We start from the raw sequence: 25,956 nt of genomic DNA, 5'->3' as shown, positions 1-25,956 counted from the left end.
TTCATCATAAGATGTGGAAAATTCAGTTGGATAGAGAGGCATCTCCTGATATCGAGGTTCAGCTTCTTGCAGTGTTATTTCAAGTGCTAGAACATTCTTTTGTTTTTCTATTCTTTTGGGTAGGAAAAATGAGAGGAAAACTATTTACTAAAGCTAAGTCTCAGAAAAATAGGTGTGACACCGTGTATGCTTTTGTAGTGATCAGAATCTACATAGAATAGACTACTTTTAAAAGACTGATAAAATCTTAAGCATAGAAGTTTTTGGTTCTCAAGGAATTACAGCACACTGATTTTGTTTAAACAGATTATCTTTTGAACTGTTACATAAGGGAGTCAGTATTATACTTTTGGACTATAATGATTTTAGGTAACATTAATATGAAAATATTACTTGAGTTAAAGTGATAATATATAATTCTCTTTTGGTTTGGGTTATAGATAAAAGCTATATTCAGCAACATTTATTCAGAATGTACTAGGTATAAAAAAAATGTGCTAGTTGGAAAGGCCTAGTCTTTTCCCTCAAGGAATTTGTTGTCTAGTAAAAGAATGGCAGGTAGCTGCTCACAAGTGCCATAGAAAAGCCTAAATCAAGTTTTCTGGAAGTGCAGAAGAGGGAGAATCATGTCTATTTGAGAGGTGCAGGGAAGCTTTTATAAAAGTGCAGGTATTTAGTTGTCTTGATAGATGGATAAATCAAACTACCTTTGAAGAAATGGGGTCCCATTAGCATACATTTAATGAGAAGTTGTCTTACTTGGACCACCTTGAGTATTCATGTCTTAGGTAGCAGTTACAAAGGTGAGAAAATATAGATTGTTCTAAGAAAATAGGAAGTATTTTTAAATGCAAAGGGAAGAAAAATCATTATTGAGGTATAAGATGAATTACGGTATCACTTATTTAACCATACTAGATACATGTCACATATTCTATAACTGTAACTAGTTACTAGCAAGAAAAAGGGGAGAATAGATGAAATATACTTATTTCTCTTAAACCTCTTACAGTTTTGAGTCCTTAGAAGGTTTTTGAGCTTAGAAGGTTTTATTCCTATATAACAACAGTTTATGTATTTTTTTAATTGATCTTTGAGTGATTCATTGTTTTTGTTTCAGTCCCAATTCTGCCATGCTGCCCTTTGTTTTTCCAGGAGACCATTGTTTACTTGTATTTGGAAATTTCTCATTCTAGTTCAGGAGTCCTCAAAAAATAAATTTGATTTATTCTGAAGTCCTGCCAGGTAGATCTACTCTAAAGCAGTTGCTGTCATCTCTTTATAGTTTCCCTGGGCTTCCTAATAGAAAGGGAATTATATTCTTTAGCCTTCTTACTATCATTTCTTATGTACCCATCCAGGTAATTTCGTTGTTAGAGATGAATTTCTCATCTGCCTTAGTTCTGTGTGCAGCCTCAAAATGTTCTTTCTTCTAGATATGGCCTCTCTGGCAGTGATGTCCTGGATAATGTAGCATATGCTCGAGGGTTCAACACAGACCACCAGACCCAGCTCCTTTATCAAGCATCAGCCATGATGGTGGAGTCCAGGTATGTGGGCAATAGAAGATACTGAGTATGTTCCCAGAGCCCTTACCCTGAATCTTGTACAGGCTGTGGCCAATTTGATAGTAGCTTGAATTAGATATGGGCAGATTTAAGTTTTAGTTCCTATTTTGCCACTCTTGCTTTGTCGTTTAGGTCAAGTCACTTTTAAAATATGAAGGTATAATCCACCTGAACTTGTTGGAATTTTTTACTTTGTTATAGGGTTATTCAGAAATGGATGCTGTATAAATAAATAATATATAACTGTAAATATAAAATTTTAGGGTAATGGGAAAGAGAGCAGAATCTGACATGGGCTAGAAACAGGCTTCAGAGAATCCGTGTTCCCTGTAGGTATGCACTGCTAATTGTAGACAGTGCCACCGCCCTCTACAGAACAGACTATTCGGGTCGAGGTGAGCTTTCCGCCAGGCAGATGCACTTGGCCAGGTTTCTGCGGATGCTTCTGCGACTTGCTGATGAGGTAAGTTGTGGGGTAGGGACAGAGAATGCCTACTTTCAGGGGCCATGAATTCTAGTAGCCTTGCCGGGAGGCCAGGATACCAGGGCCTGGTATCATCAAGGTATCAGTTAGATACAGAGACTTCAATCGTTCATTGCGTTGTGGGGGACAGGGGTGGCAGCAGTCAGTCTCTTGGAATGTCTGACCACAAGACAATGACGTGTATCCTTTCCCTGTCAGTTTGGTGTAGCAGTGGTGATCACCAACCAGGTGGTAGCCCAAGTGGATGGAGCAGCCATGTTTGCTGCAGATCCTAAAAAACCTATTGGAGGAAATATCATTGCTCATGCCTCAACAACAAGGTAAAGTGATGGGAGAGATGGCTTCATCAAGGAATGTCGTATTAACTGTGCAATAGACATGAAGATAACATTTCCATTTGAACCTTGTTAACTGCTGCTGTTGTGTAATTAGACACAGGAGCCCTTGCTTAACCTAATTGTCATGCTCTGGTTAGAACAGGTGTTTGCTTTTAGTTCATAAAGGAATTAAAAGCTCTCATATGTGGAAGAATAAATATGAGCAACTGATGTCTCATTATTTTTAAAAAGGTTTCAATATGGGAAATCCACTGGGGGTCAGGAGGTGAGCAGAAATGCATTCCTCTGGATTGGAAGTGCCCTAAGGCAGTGGTCCCCAAACTTTTTGGCACCAGGGACCAGTTTTGTGGAAGACGATTTTTCCATGGACAGGGGTGGGGGTAGTGGGGGGGTGGCCAGGATGGATGGTTCAGGCGGTAATGCAAGCGATTGGGAGCGGCAGGTGAAGCTTCGCTCACTCGCCCTCTGCTCACCTCCTGCTGTGCAGCCCAGTTCCTAATAGGCTGCGGACCGGTACTGGTCCACGGCCCGGGGGTCGGGGACCCCTGCCCTGAAGAATACAGAAAGATCCCCAAAGTCCTTCTAGGAAGTATATAAGTTTAAAAAATTTTTAGATCTACCATAAATAGGAATAGAATTTTTTAATTATAATAACTTTTGTGCTTTGGTCTGTGTCTTTGTCCCAGACTGTACCTGAGAAAAGGAAGAGGGGAAACCAGAATCTGCAAAATCTATGATTCTCCTTGTCTTCCTGAAGCTGAAGCTATGTTTGCCATCAATGCGGATGGAGTAGGAGATGCCAAGGACTGAATCGTTGGTTCTTTTCCTGTGATAAACCTTAAGTGCTGCAGCCTAATGGAGAGGACTGCTCCCTGAGGTTCTTCACAGGCCTCTTCCTGTTGTGACTGCCAGGAAAAGGCTTCCAGGAAAACAGCTATTATATCGGCTTTTCTTATGGTGTAAACACGAGACAGGTCAGTAGTCACAAGCTGATCTGAAATGTTTATTCCTTCTAGAGTATATTAATCTCTATGTGAATTCTTTGGTTTGGGGCTGTTAGGTATGAAGTACCTTTGACATCATAGTGCCTTGGGGTTGACTCAGGACTAACTGCTATTGGCCAACCTTATGTCTCTAAGAGAACTAAAACTGGAGAGACCTGACTTCTCTCACTGAATAACGTTGGGGAAAAATATGCCTGAGCTATGTGGCAAAGGGAGTGGGTCTCCTCACAGGTTTTTTTTTTTCTCTGTCAGTAAAACTCTTAAATCAGAAGCAGGTAAAGTTTGTGTGTCTGAATTAGCTTATATAAGAATGTTTTTTTAGATAAGGGGTATTGAGTAGGCCTCCTGGGCTACCAGCCCTTCACCATCTACTCTTTTTTAATGCTAAGAGCAATTCAAGATAGTTCTGGAATCTTAAACATTTCAGAAGCTCTTCAAGTAAGTAGATTCAATGTGGGGCTGCCAATAAAGTAGTTATTTGTAGTGAATGTGCTGCTTGTAGGAGTTATTCTGATACAAGCTGAATATTTCAGGATAGGGCATTCATAATATAGTTTTGGCTCTGGGTAGGGTGATCAGTTTCTATTGCTTTAAAACTGAAAAGTTAAAAGGGAAGTCCTACATTCAGATGATTCATTTTATACTCCTTTAACCTAATAGAAGATCTCACAAGATGGCTACACCATGGCTTTCCTGTGGCCTTTGTTTTTATTCTTTAAGTTTTGTATTGTATAGGGCTGGCTCTTGCCCAGATTATTCTACTTCAGGGGTTTGAGATACTCCTTCCTCTTCAAACTTCTACTCAGGATGGGTTCTAACCAACTCTTCCAATTTCAAAGGGCCTCTCGCCTAGTAGTAGGAGGAGAGGCAGTGCAAATCTCTGCTGTTGCCTGTGTTGATCCTACTATATGTAGGGAGATAGGAAGACACAATTTAATGCAACTTTGTTTTAAAAACAGTTCTGTTCCCTGACTTTATAGAACAGAGCACCTCCTAGGCCTTCTTTCATTTCTACATTACAGAACAAACCTGGGATGAAATAATAAAGCCACAGTAACAGATTCTGGAATGGAAGCTTGGTTCTTAAATAAAAGCACCTCCATCTTTTAGTCCTATAAAGTATTTAAGTGACCTTGACCTAAAAACTTCTCAATTTTTCTTGTAGGGAAGATTTTCTTTTCAGATGGGATTAGGCTTTGTGCTGCTGGCCCTGAGAGGGTCAGGGAACACCTGCTTAGTTGGACTAGGCCTTGTTAGGCTAAAAATAAGCTCTTCTTGTGTTTTACATTTAACTAAAATTTTTTCTGGAAGTATTATTAACCAGAGAGCTTATTCTAAACTATTTGGTACTGTTTTTCTACTTGTCTGCAATAGCCTCATAGTAGAAAACAGTTATGGAAGTGTCAAGCAAGAATAAGGAGCTGATAACAAACATAGAAAGGGGATTATAATCACGTCTAGTTAAATTTGGTTTATTTTGGGTTTGTACCAAAATATATTCCAGGCAACTCCTCAGATCATCATTTTCACAGTCTCATAAGCCTTATGCACTGCTGTCGTTCCAAAAGCTGCCAGGACTCTGGAAGTCAAGTGGTCCAGCCCCTCGGCCCAGGAATATAGTTACAATCCACATGATTGATAGGTTGAGAAGAGGCAATACCCATGGACTCTCCGACCTTTTATCCTGGTAGGTTAGGGTGTGACTTTAGGACTATATACTTTGGTGTTGAATATTAATCAGTGAAAACGATTAGAGAGTAGAAGTTCTATGTTTTGCTCCTCTAGCTCTTTGGAGCTTCACCCACGTCACCAGCAGCTGGAAGACAGCCTTCAGTGCTCTACCCGCACTGTACCCTAGGGCAGGTGTTATATAGTCTTGATTGTTCAAGAATTCACTTTACGGAGAGAGTGACAGAAACCCGGGCCTCAAGTACTTTCCCAGTTTCAGATTAGGTAGCGGATTAAAATAAGTTAACCATAGACAGTAAGAAGAAATTGGGGAATGGTGGCAGGTAGCAGTCAGACCTAGGAGTCAGGACACTCCCTCAACCAGTCTTGCTCAGTTTCATGATCTAAGCAGAATCTAAGAGAAAAAAGACTTGATTTTTTTTCCCCCTCAAGTCATGAAGGCCACTGAAATGTGATTATTCTCCTAAAATTACTTCCAATTCTTCCAGGTCCTTCTGGAAAGCTGAATCCTAGGGAGACAAGAGAATAATAAGACTAGGACTCAAAATCTAAGCCAACATTTCCAAAACCATTGGTACCTGAGAATGGGCCCTTTGCTTCCTTGCTAAGCTGTTATCATAGTCTTTTTCCTACTTTCCCAGAAGAGCCTGGAACCTACGAAATCTGTCTCCTCCCCTAGGTGAGATGTATACAAAACAGCCCACATGCAAAAGGAGGAAATAAGACCTCAAGGGAAGATATTCTTTCCTGAAAAGGTCACATAATGACTCGGTGAAGGATCCCTGTGTTAGTAAAGGTCTTAAGTATTACCTCTTTAGTGACATTTGGCAGCTCCAGGGCCAACTTCATCCACCGTTTAGCTTCAGGGTTTTCCCCTAGTTCTCTGTAGCACTGAGAAGAGACAACAGTGAAAACCTGGGAGAAGTGCTACCAGGAGACTAGAAGGGGATGAATATGTGTGCCCTCAGAAGTTCCGAGAAATAATCAACACACATACTTTCATTTATGTTGAAATAGGCAGGTGAGTTTACCTTGGAAATATATATCCTTCCTGCTTTGGAAAATCCTGGCTGTAGTTCTTCAGCCTGGAGAAGCGAGAACACATTTCAGTAAGGTGTTCCAAAGTCCAAGTCAGGCTAAAGTTTATTGGAGAGTTCCAGTCCCCAACCTGGAGATTGATTCAGTGAATCTATATATTTTATAAGCTTTTCTGATGGTTCTGATTTTCCCATAGAACAAGCACACATAAAACTGCCCTCTACTAGAAACCCCTTCCAATAACGTCCTTAGGAAAAATAAGGTCACCCTGGCCTTTCTGGCTGCTGTCCACCCTTCCCTTCCTTCCCCAATACCTTTAGGAAGCTCTGGAGGGCGTCCTGCACAGTGGCACTGAGAGGGCTTTCACACAAAGCTGTCGCAGTTTTTTTTTCTAGCCAGCTTAGGTGAGAGACCTGCCACCAAAAGATCAAGGTGTGACTAAAAACTTAAGTATCTTTAGGAACATTGACTGTTCTGTACTGAAAGCAAACAGGGCCAAATAGGACTGGGTCTAATCACCACTAACGTGGCCACTTAGAGGAAATAACACATAAGCCAGACCAGGCTGAGGACCCTGCTCTTCCTTGCAAGGTGATCAGTGTCTCAGGACAGTTAGTTAGGGCCCTTATGTCAAGCCCTGAAATTTAGCTTACCTGGTAGCACCACCTGCCAAGGAGAAAGTATGCCATGGGGTTTTCTGGCTTGAGAGCAATGGCTTTGTCCACATGCTCCTGAGGGGAAAATATAAACATAAGCTAACATCAGATAGCAGAGTTACTAAGGGAACAGAGGTAAGTCACAGAGGCTGTAGGAACACCTTTGCAAGGAGCTAGGACGCAGCAGGGAATCTGGACTACACCAGCACCAGGGAAGGAGGAGAAGCCTTTCCTCACCTTGAAGCTAAAGCCACTCTGGATGCGCCTCTGGATGCCCTCATGCTCAGCCAGCTGACCACAAAGCACTGCATACCTAGGGGGAAGCAGCAGCAAGCTCAGGGACAAGGACTGAGTACTGTCCCTGCCAGTATTGGGATTCCCACCCATGGGCAATTGCACTGCCCCTGCATCCTTATCCAGAGATGAAAATATCATTTCCATCTGTACATAATTCCTCTTTTAACAGACTTGTGGTCCCAATTCATATTCTTTAGCAGATACAGTGGTAGGCTCACAATTCTCCAAAGTACCCTAGGTACAAAAAAGGGGGGATCTTCCACAATAAAGCTCTTTTATACTTAATATTCAGGCAAGGTCTCAGTCCAAATTTCCCCTCATAATGAGTATAGCCATAGCTATCATAAACACTTAAGCAGGTATCTAGAAATCAGCATCAACGTATAAGAGACCTGAGTACACTGCTTTTTGTCTCCTGAGCAGACATTAAAGGAGAAGGTCTCATTAGCCTTGGAAGTATACAGGTATATCATTGGGAAGCTGTTTGGGAATGGGATTCTCTAGGAATTTCTAATGTTAGCTTGGGAACCAACAGAAGCAGAGGAAGAAAAGGCCTCCAACTTCAGCCCTCTCCTCTACATCCTCCCTCCAGGAGAACAAAGGCAGCCAGCTTCCTACCTTCTGCCTTCAGAAACAAAGGCAGAAGATATTACCCCCATCCCCTCTGCATTCTTTCTAGAAGCAGTTGACAAATGAGTGTCTAAAGGCCCAAGTTGCTTTTTTGTGTACTCACTAAATATCTGGGGGTATTTGTATCAGATACTTCCAGAGGCTCATTTCCAGTTTAGTCCAAACAGCTGTTCCCCAGGAAAAGCTAAGAAAGTATGAGGTCAATTTCCATCCTTGGGACCCCAGGAGCCCCAAGAGAGCCCACAGGGAAACAGCACCTGTGACATCCAAGAAACAGTGACCTGGTGTCTGAGAAGAGGCGCTGCAGAGACAAAGTTTCAGCAACAGATGGAGAAACAGCCTCTCCCAGCTCATAGTCTGAGGGCAGAGCTATGGGAAGCAGGGAGGTGGAAAAGGAACATTTGCACTAAAACTGAGGCGCTGGAACCACGCCCCCAGGACACAGGTTGGCCCTGACCCACATGGGTTGGCAGAACTTTGCCTCACATCAGACCACAAACAGGGCTGATGGTTTTGTAATATTAATGACTGCTGAACTTCCTGGGGGTGAGCTCACATCTAGTTTTCCTCACGCGAGCCAAGCGAAGAAGCCAAAGTCCACCACCAGCCAGGGATCGCAGCTAGGGGAATGAAGAGCTTGTGTGGGAGAGGGGAACTGCCAACGTCCCAGCCTCTCTGAGGAGCCAAGAACCCACAAGTTTTGTAGCCAGGGGTGACTAACAAAGCTACTCGTTTTTCTAAGCTTCACCAGAAAGAAAACTACTATTCCCCCTTGCCTCATCCCCAAGGCACTTCCCAAAGCAAACTCCCCTGGGTCCCTAGCTTGGGGAAGGATGGGACACATGAAAATAAAGGCCAGAGCTCCCTCTCCTGGTGCCTCTGGCAAATGCCTCTTTGGCCACAGGGCAGAGAAACAAGCTCTTCCTGGGACCCTGTGGGGTGTTATTACCACTGGTGACACTCAGCATTCTCATTCCCCTTCTCCAGAGCGGCCTCCGCTGCTTCTTTTCCTGTAAGACAGAGGTGATCCAGAGTTGACAAGGGCTCCCATGCACCCTTCCACGGGAGAGGCTGTGGGAAGAATGACTGCTCTAGCTCTCACCAACCCCCACCCAAACGGGACTTGTAAATACTTAGGCACTTGAGCAGAATGAAGAGCTGCAAATGGCTTTTCAGGGATGACTTCTGCTTCACCTTGCTCTCCTATCCATCATCAGCTGCCCCAGCTCCCTTATTTTTATAATACCCACCTGATATGCTTGAAGCATTTCAAATATAAAAGGACTCAAAGGCAATCAGAAACTGTCCCCAACAGACCATTACCCTGGAGAGTTTTTGATTTGGGGTCTGGATAGGCTTCAGGGTGTCCATGAATCCCACTGAAGTTGTATATAATTTTAGGAATATGTGTGTTTTATTGAGGAGAGGGTCCACAGCTTTGATCAAATTCTCAAGAGGGCGACTTCCCTGGTGGCACAGTTGTTAAGAATCCGCTTGCCAATGCAGGGGACACGGGTTCGAGCCCTGGTCGGGGAACTAAAATCCCACATGCCTCGGAGCAACTAAGCCCATGTGCCACAACTACTGAAGCCTGCGCACCTAGAGCCCGTGTACCACAACAAAGAGTAGCCCCTGCTCGCCGCAACTAGAGAAAGCCTGCATGCAGCAATGAAGACCCAGTGCAGCCAAACAAATAAACATTTTTAAAAAAATTCTCAAGAGGATCCATGATCTAGGAACATTAATCATGGCCCTAGGCCAGAACTCCTCACCAGAGCCAAATGGACTGGGATCTGACCAAAGATGAGTTTCATGTAGTTCTTCCCCAAGTTTTCCAGGCACCAAAACTAACAGAAATCAAGGCCTAAACACATGTAGGCTCTTGACAAGGGTCCCCTAGAATGTCAAGGAGCTGGAGCCCTTCAGATGAGGACCATCACGCCTACACACTGGAGAAAAGAGAACACTGCAAAATGGGAAATCTGATTAGAACAGAGAGGGCTTCCATAAAAAAGAATGAAATAATGCCACCTGTAGCAACATGAATAGACCTAGAGATTATCATACTAAGTAAGAGAAAGACAAATATGATATCACTATATGTGGAATGTAAAAAAATGATACAAATAGGGACTTCGCTGGTGGCGCAGTGGTTGGGAATCCACCTGCCAATTCAAGGGACACAGGTTCGAGCCCTGGTCCGGGAAGACCCCACATGCTGCGGAGCAGCTGAGCCCACGCACCACAACTACTGAGCCTGCATGACACAACTACTGGAGCCCACACACCTAGAGCCTGTGCTCTGCAACAAGAGAAGCTGCCGCAATGAGAAGCCCCTGCACCGCAATGAAGAGTGGCCCCCGCTTGCTGCAACTAGAGAAAGCCCGCACGCAGCAACAAAGACCCAATGTAGTCAATAAATGAATTTAAAAAAATTTTTTAAATGATACAAATAAACTTATTTACCAAACAGAAACAGACTCATATAGAAAACAAACTGGTTACCAAAGGGGAAAGAAGGGGGGAGGGATAAATTTGGAATTTGAGACTGACAGATACAGACTACTACATATTAAATAAACAAGGACCTACTGTATAGCACAGGGAACTATATTCAATACCTTGTAATAAACTATAATGGAAAAGAATCTGAAAAAGTATATATATGTATAACTGAATCCCTTTGCTGTACATCTGAAACACTGTAAGTCAACTATACTTTAATAAAATTTAAAAATAATAATTAAAAAAAATTTTTAAATGGTGAAGGCTTGGAAGGGAAGACAGAGAACAAAAATAATGGGTTGAGGTGATAGGCTGGCTATTCTGAAATGTTTCCTTATGTTTAAGTGATAGTAATCATGGTATAATTTTGTATATGCAGCAAATACATTTAAAGAGAGCAGATGAGAACCCTACATTCCCCTATCCAAGCAGAAGAACCATACGGCTCCACCACTGAGGGACATTTTCTCTTAGGGGACTTCTCTCCGCCCCCTTCAAAGCACTATCTCACTAGAAAAATAATGGTGAAGAATGAAGCAAACCAGTTCCCGCTGCCTCCTGGTGGTCCAGCTTCTAGAGAAAGAAGAAAATGAAGAACCTTAGGTCCAGCAAGGTTGGTCCTAAAAAGCTAGAATCCCAGAGCAAAGCCTTCAAAGATACTGCATAGTCCTCTGACCTCCAGGAGGAACAGATTTGTCCAAGGTGCTATGCTCAGGAAGCCAGACCAGACCAGTGCGGGCTTCGCTGCTCCTCTAATCACTGCCCCACCTCCACCTGTAGGGTTCATGTTGGCTGTTAGTACTCAGAGATGATCAAAAGGGAAAGGAAAGGTGGTTGTTGCTACCAAGAGTGCAAAAATCAGCCCCAAAGGCTGATCAGAATCCTCACCTGAAATTTAAGAGGGGAAGCAGAAACTGTTTTGAAAAGAAAGAAGCAAACAGTAAGCAAGTACCTTTTGTTACAACTTCCAGGGACTTTTTTTTTTTTTTTGGCGGTACTCGGGCCTCTCACTGTTGTGGCCTCGCCCGTTGCGGAGCACAGGCTCCGGACGCGCAGGCTCAGCGGCCATGGCTCACGGGCCCAGCCGCTCTGCGGCACGTGGGATCTTCCGGGACTGGGGCACGAACCCGTGTCCCCTGCATTGGCAGGCGGACTCTCAACCACTGCGCCACCAGGGAAGCCCCTCCAGGGACTTTTTTGAAGATCTATATCAAACATTCAACTCAATTGACCTTTCCATATTGGCAGAATTCTATAACTGTTTAGAATAATGATCTTGAGGTACTGTCACTCTACATTATCAAAGATTCAGTGTTTGCAGGACTGTACTTATGAAAGTGGGAAAGCAGTTCAGTTAACTCTGGATAAACTGAACCACAAGATCTGGAAGTCCACTGACAGTGCCTGACTCAAAGGGTGTGTAGGTAGGCAGGACACATCATCACCTTCCCCATAAAACCAGTCTCTTTTTAAAGTCCCAGGGTTCTCAATGACCTCATGACAGAGAAGGACAGGCCTTGAACCTGGCACAAGTCAGGTGTACCCTACACCCCCAGGTACAGATTTTGACAACAGAGTTGCTAAGGAGACCCCAGGGACTTCTAACCTAGCAGTATTCTCCCAAACTCCTCTGGGCACTCACCAAACATACTCCACTCATTATATTCTTAAACACCTGCCCCACAGGCTCCATAACTGAAACCAGATTCCTAAGCAACAGCAAAAAAACCTCCTCAGATTAAGAAAGGTTGTGCCTTTTGTAGTTGAGGAATGAGAACAGAGAACTGTGCTAATATGATACAACTACAATTGACCTTGAACAACGTGGGGGTTCAGGGCACCGGCCTTCTGCCCAATCAGAAATCCACATGTAATTTATAGTTGGGTCCAACCAACCGTGGATTGTGGATTGAAAAAAAATCCACATATAAGTGGACGTGTGCTGCTCAAACTGCTGTTCAAGGTTCAACTGTACTCCTGAAGTCGTGTATACCCGTGTGACTCAAGCACCATGCCATGCAGAGAAGCAGAGGTTGCTCTCTGTCTCCAGGAGGAAGCAGGGGTCTCTGGGAGCCAGTCTGTCCCTGGTGAGTAGTTGTGCCCCAGCTGTACCGACAGCGTGTGTCTTGGTGGTTCCCCTGCGCCCCAAGCTGATGGGCTGGCTCCACCCTCAGTCAGTCAGTGGCCTTCCCACCAGGAACCTGTCAGCACTTACCACTTAGGGCATAGGACCTCTTCTCACCTGCCTCCTCAGCAAGCTCACACATGTCACTGTAGGCCCGGGCCAGGCGCCAGAGAAAGTCCTGCTGGCTTCCATGCTGCAAACCAAACAGAGGGATGAGGCCCCCTTCTCTCAGCTGCAGAGAACTGGGGCTCGACCTTCTCCCCACACCCTACCTTTGAATGTGTTATAAACACTGACATCAGGCCACCCCACGTGACCTCTCACCTGCCGTTAGCTGATGACATTATCCCTAGTCAATAGACTGCACAACCCACAGAGTGAGGGCATTCTGGCCTTCTAATACTGTGAGGAAGAAAGGTCAATTCCAACATGTAATGAGGCACAACAACAGAAGTCTTGCAAACAATGAAATATTGTGAAAATGCCCAAGAAAAGGGAAATTCTAACTTTGGGGGCATTTATAGCCAGGTGAGCATAAATTCTGGCAGTGAACCTGAGAAGGGAATTGTGGTTGAGTGATGTAGTGACCTAACACTTGTCACTTGTGATGAAAACTTTAAATGGGGTAGGCAGCTGTGGCTCTGCCTCAAGGGAAATAAAAGAGGGAAAAACATTCTAGTTCTTTCCACATTTCTCCTTAAGGTGAGAGGAGGAGCTCTTCTGCAGTAGCTCTACAGGAGGCAGCCGACTGCCCTGGGGCTGGCAGAGGAAGCAGCTCTGGGGCAGGCAGCACACAGGGCTGGTGCTCAGCCTCCCAGGAAGAGGATGTACAACCCTGGGTGTAGATGCAGACCTAGCCACCTCACCCTCACTTCCCTTCCCGTGTCACCTCGCAGGGTCAGTGACATATTCGCAGGGGGGTAGCGGGGGATGGAGGACAGACAGGCAGTTGGAGCCTCACCGCCAGCTTGTTGTTGAGCAGCAGCTGCAAGCCCTCCCGCTTGCCCTGCTCACTGCCCTGGCGCAGCTCGTCTGCCTGCTTTAGGAGGGGCAGCACATCTTCTAGGCCAGGGGAGCCTCCAGCCTCCAGGGCTTCAGGCGCCAGGCCTGAAGCCACCTCCACCTCCAGGTCCAGGTCCAGAGAATCATTTCTCCCCATCTTCACGGTCTCACAGCTCACTTCATCTTCCCCGTCATCGTCACTCTCCCTTTCAGAGTCCCGCTCATAGTCAGACTCAGCGTTGGCTGTTGTGTAACTGTGGCAGAGAAAGGTAAGTGACAAGGTCAAGGGAGGGATTCCTTAGCCTCAGATCCCTGGGGTCTTGCCTCCACCCACAAAGAGGCACTCTCCACGGCACTGTTGTCCAAAGCACCAACTAAGAACCATTCCCCTCCATTTAGGGACAGGAATTAGTCCTTGAGAGAAAGCTTCCTATGGGAAGTATGGGCTGGGAAAATGACCTGGAAGGGGAAGAGTGAGCAGCCGGGGCCCTGTGACAGTCAGAGGTCAGTATGAGAATCCCCTGCTTAGCTACCACGAAGTCTGCCAGAAAATAGACAAAAAGAGAAAGCCTAGAAAGGTATGTACCAAAATGGCAGATCTCTCTGGGTCAAGGAATTAATTTTTCCCCCTATATTTTAGTATTAGATATGATTGCTTTACTGAGCATGTATTTTTCTTATAAATAAAGAAATAAAAGTCTAAGATAAAAAACCTTAAGATGTAGGTGAAGCTGATCTCCTGAGCTAGATGGCTCACCAGGCTAAGGGTCTGTCAATCATTTTTGCTTTATCAGCCAAATGCACCTGCCAGAACCAACATGGGTGGGTGCCAGTCTCTGCAGCCATGGAAGGCCACAGATACTCACATTTTCTTTCTCAATTCAGTGTATACCTCTGTCCCAAGTCAGCAACCAAACCTAAACCACAACAGGAGTAGCCCTTGAAAACCCTGGGAAGTTGCCAGGGCTGGGGAGGGGCCCTTTTGCAGCTGGAAGCAGGAAAGGAGAAAGATGCAAACAATCCCTTGGGAAGGTGTCTGTGGGGCCACTATGAGCCAGATGTCTCCTAGGGAGCCCAACCCTGATGCAGCCACTGAAGAGGAAGCCAAGTTTCTCTTGGATCTTGGCCTCCACCAGCAGCTAATTACGGTGTGTGCCCTAATTGCCAACTGAATCAGACAAAAACTGAGTAGAGCAGAAGATAAGGCTTCCAGGGGTCACAACCAGACACCAAACAGCCCTCGAGACTGAGTGAAGGAGAAGCAAATTACATCAAAGCCAGAAGGTGCCAAGGCACAAGGAAGATCTTTGAGTCACTTAAGGATAAGCCTTTCTCTGTCCTGGAATGAAAGGGGTAGGACCCCTATGACTGGAGCAATCAGACCTGAAGGAGAGACATGTACGAATAAAGTCAATACAAGACAGCCTAAGGTCAGGGGCTGAATGCTGTGGGCCGAAGTGCTGTCTTCCTCATCCAGAAAGCCAGAGATGACGAGGGTGCAGGCTCCAGAAGGCAGCAGGTGAGAAACCAGACCTGATGCCCAACCCATCCATGCTCTTTTTTTGTGTGTGTGGTACACGGGCCTCTCACTGTTGTGGCCTCTCCCGTTGTGGAGCACAGTCTCTGGAAGCGCAGGCTCAGCAGCCACAGCTCACGGGCCCAGCCGCTCCGCGGCATGTGGGATCTTCCCAGACCGGGGCACGAACCCGTGTCCCCTGCATCGGCAGGCGGATTCTCAACCACTGCACCATCAGGGAAGCCCCACGCTGTTTCTTTATAGAGGAGCTTTCAGACTCATTTAACAAAGGGGCTCCAGTTACATCTATTACAGGAACTTTTGAGGTACTTGTAGGTAAACTGTAACCTTCACAACCTTGCTTTTTAAGAGGTTATCCAAGTATCTCTCCCCTCTAGCAATTTGCAGTAAAAACTTCAGAAATTAAAGGGACAAGGAAAAGTGGTATCAGATTTCACAACCAACCTGGGTGATGATGAGCAAGACCACACAGAGACAGCCTAGAGAAACTCGCTACCAGTTCCTAGGCTTAGACAATAACCTGCCCCAAACGAGAAAGTCAAATCAGCCAAATCAGCATCTACCAGTGCCCCTACTCAGCCCAGCCAGGCCCAAAGGTAAAATGAGTAAATGGATTTTTTGGGGGATGCAAGCTTGAGTCTCATCATCTCCCGCTGCAAAAAGGAGACCCCATTCCCTGTTCAGCTGAAGGCTACCTTGGCAGATCAGGAATCTCCCAGGGAGGGACCCCTGCTCTCATCCCTGCTGGAGCACAGGCATCAGCACAGTCTCTCCAGGGAGCCAGGCCAAGAGGAAGGTCCTGCAATGCTGTGATCCTAATGGCCAGGGAGCTCACTTGGACAAGGAAAAGAAGAGGTCAGGAGGGGGCTTGCTGCCACCCAGAGTGAGAGTGGGTAGAGCCCTGTGAGGCAGGGAGGCTCTAGCGAGGCCGGCGTGGTGAGGAGGCCTTGTATTGCACCTCAGCCCCACTTCAGGGGGCTCAGCCTCACTAATCTGCAACCCCGCTGCCTCACATGCAGCGGGCTGGCAAACACCGGTTGAGTGAATACAGACATCGGCCACCTGGACTTCCATGGGCTTCCAGCCCCATCTCTTCCAAAAGAGATTTTTCACATGCCAGAGCTCAAGGGCTGCTGTCTCGACATTCACAGCATTCTCTCACATTTCTTGGACCACCAACCCAGCCTCTGGAGAAATCCACCAGAGAAACAGGGTGGCCCTTTTGTTTAACATGCCCAGCAGCTTTTGAGATGAGTCAGAGACTGCAGAGACCTTTGAAAAGGCCCTTTGGACCTGTGCACTCAGGAGGACACACTGTTCCCACAGTGGGGCGAGGACCCAAGGCTCCCTTGAAGCAAGGAGGCCACCTCTACTCCCTGAGGAGAGCCCCCAAGTTAGTGATCAAGAACTCGGTTCAACACCCATTTATGATAAAAACCCTGCAGAAAGTAGGCAAAGAGGGAACTTTCCTCAACATAATAAAGGCCATACATGACAAACCCACAGCCAACATCATCCTCAATGGTGAAAAACTGAAAGCATTTCCACTAAGATTAGGAACAAGACAAGGTTGCCCACTCTCACCACTCTTATTCAACATAGTTTTGGAAGTTTTAGCCACAGCAATCAGAGAAGAAAAGGAAATAAAAGAAATCCAAATCAGAAAAGAAGTAGTAAAGCTGTCACTGTTTGCAGATGACATCATGATACTCTACATAGAGAATCCTAAAGATGCTACCAGAAAACTACTAGAGCTTATCAATGAATTTGGTAAAGTAGCAGGATACAAAATTAATGCACAGAAATCTCTGGCATTCCTATACACTAATGATGAAAAATCTGAAAGTGAAATCAAGCAAACACTCCCATTTACCACTGCAACAAAAAGAATAAAATATCTAGAAATAAACCTAAAGAGACAAAAGACCTGTATGCAGAAAATTATAAGACACTGATGAAAGAAATTAAAGATGATACAAATAGATGGAAAGATATACCATGCTCTTGGACTGGAAGAATCAACATTGTGAAAATGACTCTACTACCCAAAGCAATCTACAGATTCAATGCAATTCCTATCAAACTACCACTGGCATTTTTTACAGAACTAGAACAAAAAATTTCACAATTTGTATGGAAACACAAAAGACCCCAAATAGCCAAAGCAATCTTGAGAACGAAAAACGGAGCTGGAAGAATCAAGCTCCCTGACTTCAGACTATACTACAAAGCTACAGTAATCAAGACAGTATGGTACTGGCACAAAAACAGAAAGATAGATCAATGCAACAGGATAGAAAGCCCAGAGATTAAACCCACGCACATATGGTCACCTTATCTTTGAAAAAGGAGGCAGGAATGTACAATGGAGAAAGGACAGCCTCTTCAATAAGTGGTGCTGGGAAAACTGGACAGGGACATGTAAAAATATGAGATTAGATCACTCCCTAACACCATACACAAAAATAAGCTCAAAATGGATTAAAGACCTAAATGTAAGGCCAGAAACTATCAAACTCTTAGAGGAAAACATAGGCAGAACACTCTATGACATAAATCACAGCAAGATCCTTTTTGACCCACTTCCTAGAGAAATGGAAATAAAAACAAAAATAAACAAATGGGACCTAATGAAACTTCAAAGCTTTTGCACAGCAAAGGAAACCATAAACAAGACCAAAAGACAACCCTCAGAATGGGAGAAAATATTTGCAAATGAAGCAACTGACAAAGGATTAATCTCCAAAATTTATAAGCAGCTCATGCAGCTCAATAACAAAAAAACAAACAACCCAATCCAAAAATGGGCAGAAGACCTAAATAGACATTTCTCCAAAGAAGATATACAGACTGCCAACAAATACATGAAAGAATGCTCAACATCATTAATCATTAGAGAAATGCAAATCAAAACTACAATGAGATATCATCTCACACCAGTCAGAATGGCCATCATCAAAAAATCTAGAAACAATAAATGCTGGAGAGGGTTTGGAAAAAAGGGAACACTCTTGCACTGCTGGTGGGAATGTGAATTGATACAGCCACTATGGAGAACAGTATGGAGGTTCCTTAAAAAACTACAAATAGAACTACCATATGACCCAGCAATCCCACTACTGGGCATATAGCCTGAGAAAACCATAATTCAAAAAGAGTCATGTACCAAAATGTTCATTGCAGCTCTGTTCACAATAGCCCGGAGATGGAAACAACCTAAGTGTCCATCATCGGATGAATGGATAAAGAAGATGTGGCACATATATACAATGGAATATTACTCAACCATAAAAAGAAATGAAATTGAGCTATTGTAATGAGGTGGATAGACCTAGAGTCTGTCATACAGAGTGAAGTAAGTCAGAAAGAGAAAGACAAATACCGTATGCTAACACATATATATGGAATTTAAGGGAAAAAAATGTCATGAAGAACCTAGGGGTAAGACAGGAATAAAGACACAGACCTACTAGAGTATGGACTTGAGGATATGGGGAGGGGGAAGGGTAAGCTGTGACAAAGTGAAAGAGAGGCATGGACATATATACACTACCAAACGTAAGGTAGATAGATAGTGGGAAGCAGCCGCAGAGCACAGGGAGATCAGCTCGGTGCTTTGTGACCACCTGGAGGGGTGGGATAGGGAGGGTGGGAGGGAGGGAGACGCAAGGGGGAAGAGATGGGAACATATGTATATGTATAACTGATTCACTTTGTTATAAAGCAGAAACTAACACACCATTGTAAGGCAATTATACTCCAATAAAGATGTAAAAAAAATTAATAAATAAATAAATGTATGTCACTTTAAGCCACTTAAAAAAAAAAAAAAAAGAACTCTGTTACAGACACACCCCCTCCTGGCAATTACTTTTCTTTCTTTCAACTCCTAAGCCACACTAGAGGTGCTGAGCTGAGGCATTCAAAGACAACCAGGCCTGGGCCCTGACCCTGAGAGACTCTCAGTGGTGGGGGAAGATAAGACCAAGCGGAATGAGGTGATAAACACCCAAGAAGGAGTGGCAATGAGGTTGCAGGCGGGTGCTCTTGGCTGGGATGCCTGGGAAGGCTTCCCAGAGGAGCTGTAGGGCAAGTTAGGTTTTGACAGGGAGGGGACTAAAGCTGTGTTTGGAACAATGCTCTGAGAACAAGCTCACGGACCCACCCAGTGATTCTGACTCTACCACATTCAGTTGATCCCCTGGGAGCTCAAAGTTGCTATTTTATTTGGAAGAAAGAGGGAACACAGCTTTCAGTGGAGTAGCGTAGCCCATCAAACCGTCTTCTTCTTTCATCCCTCAGAACAGCTCTCCTTCCCCAGTGCCCACATGTGTAAAGTCATTCCAGACCAGTCAGTCCAGAATTCTGGTCTCCTCCCAGAATTCTCCCTGGACCATGACCATGACAAAATGAATGATTCGCCGTGGCCACTGCTCCACATAGCAGCCAACTAAACCAGAGTCTTGAACCACGCATGACCAACGGCTTCCACATGCCTTAGGATCGATCATGGGGCTGAGCCTGCTCGAGCTGTAATTAAGAAAGACACCCTCATAGTGAGATCAGCTCGGTGCTTTGTGACCACCTAGAGGGGTGGGATAGGGAGGGTGGGGGGGAGGGAGATGCTAGAGGGAAGAGATATGGGAACATATGTATATGTAGAACTGATTCACTTTGTTATAAAGCAGAAACTAACACACCATTGTAAAGCAATTATACTCCAACAAACATGTAAAAAAAAAAAAAAGACACCCTTCCTCTTACACCACTACAGATGGCTGGCAGCCCAGTCCTGCCCTTTATGGCCTTGGGAGCCCCAGTGAGCATCGCAAGCTGTGAAGCACCTGCAAGCTTCCCTGGTTAATCACTCTGGCTCTCACTGCCCCCAGAAGTTTGTACAATTACTAAAGATCATCACTAAGGGGTTTGAGTTCTAGTATCCTGGTCTTGGGCAGAGCTGTGACCTCTCCTTCTGTTCTACGCTGTTATAAAGTTCAAACGGCAAGTGATCGGCTTCCTTGGGTCGCATAGAGATGCTCCTTAAGTCTCAGGGACCACTATCAACTATTTTGTCCTTTCTTTTCAATCCAGATGTGTCAAATTTTTTAAATTTATTTATTTATTTATTTATGGCTGTGTTGGGTCTTAGTTGATGCACGGGGGCTTTTTCTAGTTGCAAGGAGCGGGGGCTACTCTTCGTTGCAATGCGCGGCTTTTCACTGTGGTGGCTTTTCTTGTGGAGCACGGGCTCTAGACACACGGGCTCAGTAGTTGTGGCTCGCAGGCTCTAGGATGCAGGCTCAGTAGCTGTGGCACACAGGCTTAGTTGCTCCACGGCATGTGGGATCTTCCCGGACCAGGGCTCGAACCCGTATCCCCTGCGTTGGCAGGCAGATTCTTAACCACTGCACCACCAGGGAAGTTCCCAGATGTGTCAAATTTTAATTTCATTTTAATTTCATTTTTGCCCCCTCTAACACAGCCCTCTGGAAGCATGTTTCAGCCCAGAGGTAATAGGTAAGTTGAATAGAAAAGGGCTACTTCTTTAAGCCCTTGAGAATACAGATAATAGGGATCAGACAACCCAGGCAACAGTAGTCATGAATGGAGGACCAAAGCTTTTTACCAAGACCTCACTTATTTCAAGAGGCACCTGAGCAATAGTTAAATTCAGCACAGATGCCCAATGGCAGTGACATGGAAAAAGAGAGAAATACTACTCTTAATTTTCTTGGAAAACCAGATGAGGAGAGGCAGGAGAATATAATGGTTCAAACAAGAAAACAAGGCTTAAACTTCTGAAGAAGATGTACTGAATAGACCGTACTGCTCTGGACAGGTCTTCCCTGGGCAGGGAGCCGTGGCAGCTCTCTCTCTCTTTTTTTTTTTTTAAATAAACTTATTTATTTTATTTATTTTTGGCTGCATTGGGTCTTCGTTGCTTCGTGTGTGGGCTTTCTCTAGTTGCGGCGAGCGGGGGCTACTCTTTGTTGTGGTGGATAGGCTTCTCTCGTTGTGGAGCATGGGCTCTAGGCGCACAGGCTTCAGTAGTTATGGCTCACAGGCTCTAGAGCACAGGCTCAGTAGTTGTGGCGCACGGGCTTAGTTGCTCCGTGGCATGTGGGATCTTCCCGGAACAGGGATCGAACCTGTGTCCCCTGCACCGGCAGGCAGATTCTTAACCACTGCGCCACCAGGGAAGCCCCCGAGGCAGCTCTTAATCAATGGGAAGAACTGCCCGGGGCTGCAGGCGACATGTCTTCCTGTGAAAGCCCTTCTGTGCCCTGACGACCAAGCCATGCCTCAGAAGGCAGATGAGCCTGGCTGAGCCTGTGCTTAGGAGCTGTATAACCCTGGGAAAGCATGCATCAAACCTCGCTAAGCCTCAAGTCTCTGAGAAACAGGGCAAAGAACATCACCTACTTCATAGGAACCTTATGAGGATTAAATGAGGAAATACCTCTGAAGTGCACTGCAGTGTCTGTCACAAAGGAAGAATAAACGGTAGTTAATACTATAAAGTGTTTTCAGCTGAAGAGGGACATGCTGCGAAGAGCATCCTGAATGGCTGGTTTTAGCTTTGAGTTTCCGTGTGCATGTTTTTAGCTAAACCAGTCATTCTGACCTGACAGAAGGCTTGACTGTTCACTTCGCCAGGCTCTTCCTTGAGGAGGAAGAAAGGTTATCAGAGGCCACCAAGGAGAGACCAGCCTCTAGACCTCACATAGGCCACCTGGATGACTGGACCTCACAGCAGAGAAGGGCAGATGCCGCCACCTACAGCATCGGGCACCCCAACAAAGATGTTCATTCAGACTCCATCCTTGGGACCAAAGTTTCAAAATGGCATTAGTGGTTTAAAATCAAAAAGCCCTTTGCCTGCCCAAGTTTGGGGGTTGCCCACCAGACTCCTGCCTGCGGCTCTGTCTCACACACAGTAAGGCCTATGGTCAGAACTGCTGGGCCACCAACTACTCAGGTGAGTCACCGCCCACCTGTGAAGATGGCAAAGATGCACGAGCAGGCCTCTCCCATGGGAAGAGAACTTCCTGAAGGAGGGAGAATGCTTAGTGCTTAGAGAGCTCTGTAGACCTGGCCCAGCCACTCAGTGAAGGAAACAGCCTTAAAACAAAGCTTACAAAGTCCTTGTGATAACACAGGAAAATGCCCAACCAATGTTACAGGAAAACAAAAGTAAAAGATATAATAACTACATAAAAAACAAACCTACTCGGAGGAAAATAACAGATGCAAGCACTAACCACTGTTAACATTTCAGTTTGTCTGGATGACATAAGGTGGATGATTTTTCTTTTTTCTTTTTTAGGTAAGAAGTGGTGTTTTTGTTTTTGGTGGATGGTTTTTCTTATTTCAACTGTTCTGTATTTCATTTATTTATACCCTTACCTTGTTCCAAAAATTGTTTACAGCAGCTTGGTGTGAATTTTCCATTATAAACATTACTTTTACAAAACGTAACCTGGCTGAAGCCACAGCTGTCTCCAGGAGAGAAGACTCACCCGCCTTCGCTCTCAGCATCTGTGAACGTGGCTCCTGAGGTGGCCGTGAAGTAGACAGAGCTGGAGCCAGTGGAGTCACTCCTCTCCCGGGCAAATGGGAACCTTCGCCGCCGGGCCACTTTCTGGTTCTCTTCCAGGTGGGATCTGAAAAGCAGGCTCGTTTCTAGAAGGTGCCATTGGGCCCCATCCAGCCTGCCTTTCCCCTCACCATGAGGGAGTCTCTTACTACTGCTGCTCATTAAAGAGCTAAAAGCAGAGAAAATCCTGGGTCTCTACCCTCAGGAGAGCAAGCAGGGCAGCTCGCTGGCCCCAGCCTGCAAAGCAGACCAGGTTAGTCAGAACAAAGCATTTCAGCTGCTACAACAGACCATGAGGGCCCAAAAGCAGCAAGAACTTGTGCAAGGCAAGGAATCAAGCACACGGCTTCCCTGCCAATTAGGTGAGAAGCTATAAAACTGGCTTCGTCCTGAGATGGACAGCAAAGGCTGAAAACCTGTAGGGACAGGGAAAAGCTGGGGAGTGGGGGACAAGGCAGAAAAGGAGGCTGCATTACTTACCGGACCTCGCCCACAATCTGCCCAGCAAGCCCCTGCAGGCTACGCCTCAGCTCCTCCACCTCCCCCCGCAGTGCCAGCAGGCTGGTCAGCACAAACTCCAGACGGCCCAGCACCTCGTCCTGCCCTTCTCGTGGAAGGCTCGGCAGCACCGCAGCATCACCAGCCTCACCTGGAGCTGCCCGCAACGGCCTCACTGCAGGAAGGAGGACAGGAGACACTGATGCCCATGGGAGAGAGTGAGGAAAAGATCTCACACCCAGAATTCAGGAACACTTGTTTCTCCCTGGAGTTCAATTCACACAGATCTTTGAGGCTCAGAGAGCATATGTTCACAAGCCCCAGGTAATGATCCAGAAAAAAATCCAGGTCCCAACCTCCAAACAAGAGCCCTCTGTTCCAGAAATCTTCCACACCAGGGCCCTTCAGCAGTACTGCATACCATGGCAGATCATGTAAAATGCTCGCAAGAGTGTGGTATCCAGAAGGAAGGACAGCTGTCCTGCTAGAGTAAAAGAAAACCCTTTATCTGACTATATTTCGTGCCCAAATCCCAGGCAGTCAACACTAACCACACAGCAAAATTAAAATTGAGCTCACTCAAATTCTGATCTTTCATTTTACAAAGAATGGCAAAGAAAACTCTGAGCTCCTCTCAAGAGCTTCATTTAGTATCATCAGAGAGGGGCAAGGAGAAAAGGGGCAGTTACTGAGAGAAAAGGCACACTGGGAAAAGCCCACCCAAACCCCGTTGGAAAAACACCATTGCCCAGCCCTGAATTGAGCTCTAGGTAAATGCTAACAGTAACTGCTAAAAAACTGACAGCTACCTAAGGCAAGTGGACTGGAAAATGTAAAAACAGAGACGAAACCAGTAAGGCAGGACCCACAGTCCAAGCAAGCATAAAGCTGTTAAAGGAAATCTAGTAACAATCTAGGCCAGATTACAATACACACCCAACAGTGTTCCAGTACGTAAAGCAAGAAAGATCCCTGGGAATGTGGCCACTTTCTCCCAACCTCAGCAGAAGAAACACTAGAGCTAAGAAATTACAAACAAACAAAATACAAGGAAAAGAAAGGAAGGACAAGCACAGTTGCAACACTAGGTTACTACCTGGTGCTATAAAATGCTGACAAATGATTGCAATCTAAGGTAACAACTCTTTGAAGACTTCAAAAACTAACTAACTTTTCCAAACCATCTGGCATTTGGTAATCAGAGGAAACACTTGTTCCCAATTAACACAGGGTGAGATGATTTGAATGCTCCTCTATCACACACACCTGGGGGTGGTTTGAACCAGCCCTAGATGCTCTGCTCCAATGAGTTAACATGAAAGTTTTTACAAAACTGAAAGCACTACCCATTTCAGCCGTGGCTGGCTCCCAGCCATATTCAGCTTCAATCGCAGTAAGTGCACTCCCAGCCCTATGCTGTGGAAAGTCCACAGAACAGGTGACCAGGCCACCCAGGAGAGCAAGCAGCGCAGCTGCCACTTACTTGCTCTGTGACAGCCTCGGGAAAGTTACACAGTCTTTTTCAATATCGACTTATAAGAAGAATTTTAAAAACTTGGACTAGATAGTCTCCAAGGTGCCTGCAAAATTTAACACCTAATTTAATACATAAGCCTCAAAAATTTTTAATTCCTACAAGACTAGTTTTTCCTTTTACCTTCTTTTGGACTTTACTTATTAAACAGCTCACCCACACTAAGAAAGTGCCTTTAATATATACATAGCACTCCTGTGGCCAGAACTAAACGTGAAAGCTAAGCCTTTTCGCAGTATACCTTCCTGCGATTACAGGAGAAAGACGACCGAAGAGGAAGACTGCTTTTCCTTTTCAATAAACTTTCCCCAAACGCGAAACTCTCGGGCCTCGCACCCACCCTCCTATTCCCTCCTCCGTTGTCCTGTCCCACAGGTTCTGCTAAAGGCAGCCCCGACCCCAGGCCCACCCCTCAGCAGTCACTGAGGCCTCAAGGCACCGTCTCCTACCCTGGCGTCCAGGCTCTGAAGTCTGCATGTAGTCCAGGGAGCTGGGCTGGCTCTGGCCCTGGCCCCGTTTCCACCGCTGGCTGTAAAGGGCATATAGGAATCCAAGGCCCGCGGCGGTGCCCAGCAACAGTCCTAGCCTGGCGCGGGTGCCACCCAAGGCCCCCAGACTAGACATGCTGCACCTGCAGGCCGCGTGAGCCACCGAGAGCAAGCGGGCGAGGGAGGAGGAGAGAGATTCGTGAGCGTGGTCCACCCATCTCCAAGGTTGAACCCCTGGAGGTAATCTCCTTGCCCAGACCCTGGGCACCCACCACCCTCACCCTAGTCCCGACCCTAAGGTTTCTGCTAGCCCCGGACCTGGCTACCGCGAGGCTCAGCCGGCCCGGACGCAGCCTCCCCTCCAACACGCCCCCTAACCCTGATTCCGGAGTCAGGTTGCTGGGCCTCCAAACTCCTCCCCCAGCCTCACGACACTGCAGACCACAAACCCGCCGCCCTGGCTGCAAACCCCTGGCCTCCCCGCCGCGCCATTTGAAGGCCCCCTGGCCTGTCAGGAGCTCAACTCACACTCCTACCCCGCCGCTCACTACTGTGACGGCGGCCGCCGCTTCGCGCTGGCAATGACTGTGACGTCATCAAACGGTGCCGACCGTAAGCCCCGCGCGCCTATAGGAAGGCGGGGTGAGAAGATCACCGAGGCTCCGCCTCCGGCTCAGGGTTTTCTCAGGGGGCGGGGCCACGGGCTGTACCAGAGGGGAGAAACCTGCAGAGAGTAGAAAAGGGGAACCTAGAATGGGTTAGAAGCCGGGAAGAGGGGAAAGCTGGGAGACCCCTTGGGCCGGATGCTAGAGCAGTAACCCCCACGGTCTGGCCAGCTGAGGTTCCATTTCCCTCCATTGACACCAGATTACTTAGTGTTCCCGGAATATGCTCCGTGTATTCACCCTTTCTAGCTTTTCGACTGCTGCTTTCTGCCTAGAATGACCCTTTCTCTACCTGGAAAAC

At 46.1% G+C, this 25,956-nt stretch overlaps 2 protein-coding genes across 7 annotated transcripts in view; one reads left to right on the top strand and one right to left on the bottom strand.

Moving 5' to 3' along the window:
* The window catches only part of RAD51 (RAD51 recombinase), a 37,279-nt gene extending 32,733 nt beyond the window's left edge, over positions 1-4,546 (top strand). For 2 of the 5 annotated variants that reach the window (XM_082619169.1, XM_082619168.1), the window contains exons 7-10: positions 1,437-1,550; positions 1,902-2,031; positions 2,251-2,372; positions 3,077-4,546. In XM_082619169.1, coding sequence (XP_082475295.1) covers positions 1,437-1,550; positions 1,902-2,031; positions 2,251-2,372; positions 3,077-3,200 — 490 coding nt within the window. In that variant the 3' untranslated portion in view covers positions 3,201-4,546. The remainder of the gene's footprint in view (positions 1-1,436; positions 1,551-1,901; positions 2,032-2,250; positions 2,373-3,076) is intronic. The other 3 variants (XM_082619170.1, XM_082619166.1, XM_082619167.1) reach the window with 2 other exon arrangements.
* Positions 4,547-4,840: 294 nt separating this feature from the next.
* Positions 4,841-25,678, bottom strand: RMDN3 (regulator of microtubule dynamics 3). Of its 2 annotated transcripts, none has more exons than XM_082619161.1 (13): positions 25,519-25,678; positions 24,952-25,133; positions 22,951-23,143; positions 22,394-22,537; positions 13,296-13,590; positions 12,452-12,527; positions 8,654-8,714; positions 7,015-7,090; positions 6,775-6,852; positions 6,436-6,534; positions 6,115-6,168; positions 5,894-5,974; positions 4,841-5,592 (listed from the first exon to the last, which is right to left on the bottom strand). In XM_082619161.1, the coding sequence occupies exons 2-13, from the start codon at positions 25,124-25,126 to the stop codon at positions 5,539-5,541; spliced, it is 1,386 nt and encodes a 461-aa protein (XP_082475287.1). In that variant the 5' UTR covers positions 25,127-25,133; positions 25,519-25,678; the 3' UTR covers positions 4,841-5,538. The 2 variants fall into 2 exon arrangements, with proteins under 2 accessions (XP_082475287.1, XP_082475286.1); XM_082619160.1 differs by having other exon boundaries at positions 4,844-5,592; positions 12,425-12,527; positions 25,519-25,675.
* Positions 25,679-25,956: the final 278 nt, after the last annotated feature.

This window comes from Mesoplodon mirus, assembly GCF_964341445.2.
Source record: "Mesoplodon mirus genome assembly, chromosome: 4".
NCBI lineage: Eukaryota > Metazoa > Chordata > Mammalia > Artiodactyla > Ziphiidae > Mesoplodon > Mesoplodon mirus.
This window is presented reverse-complemented; position numbering and strand designations above follow the sequence as displayed.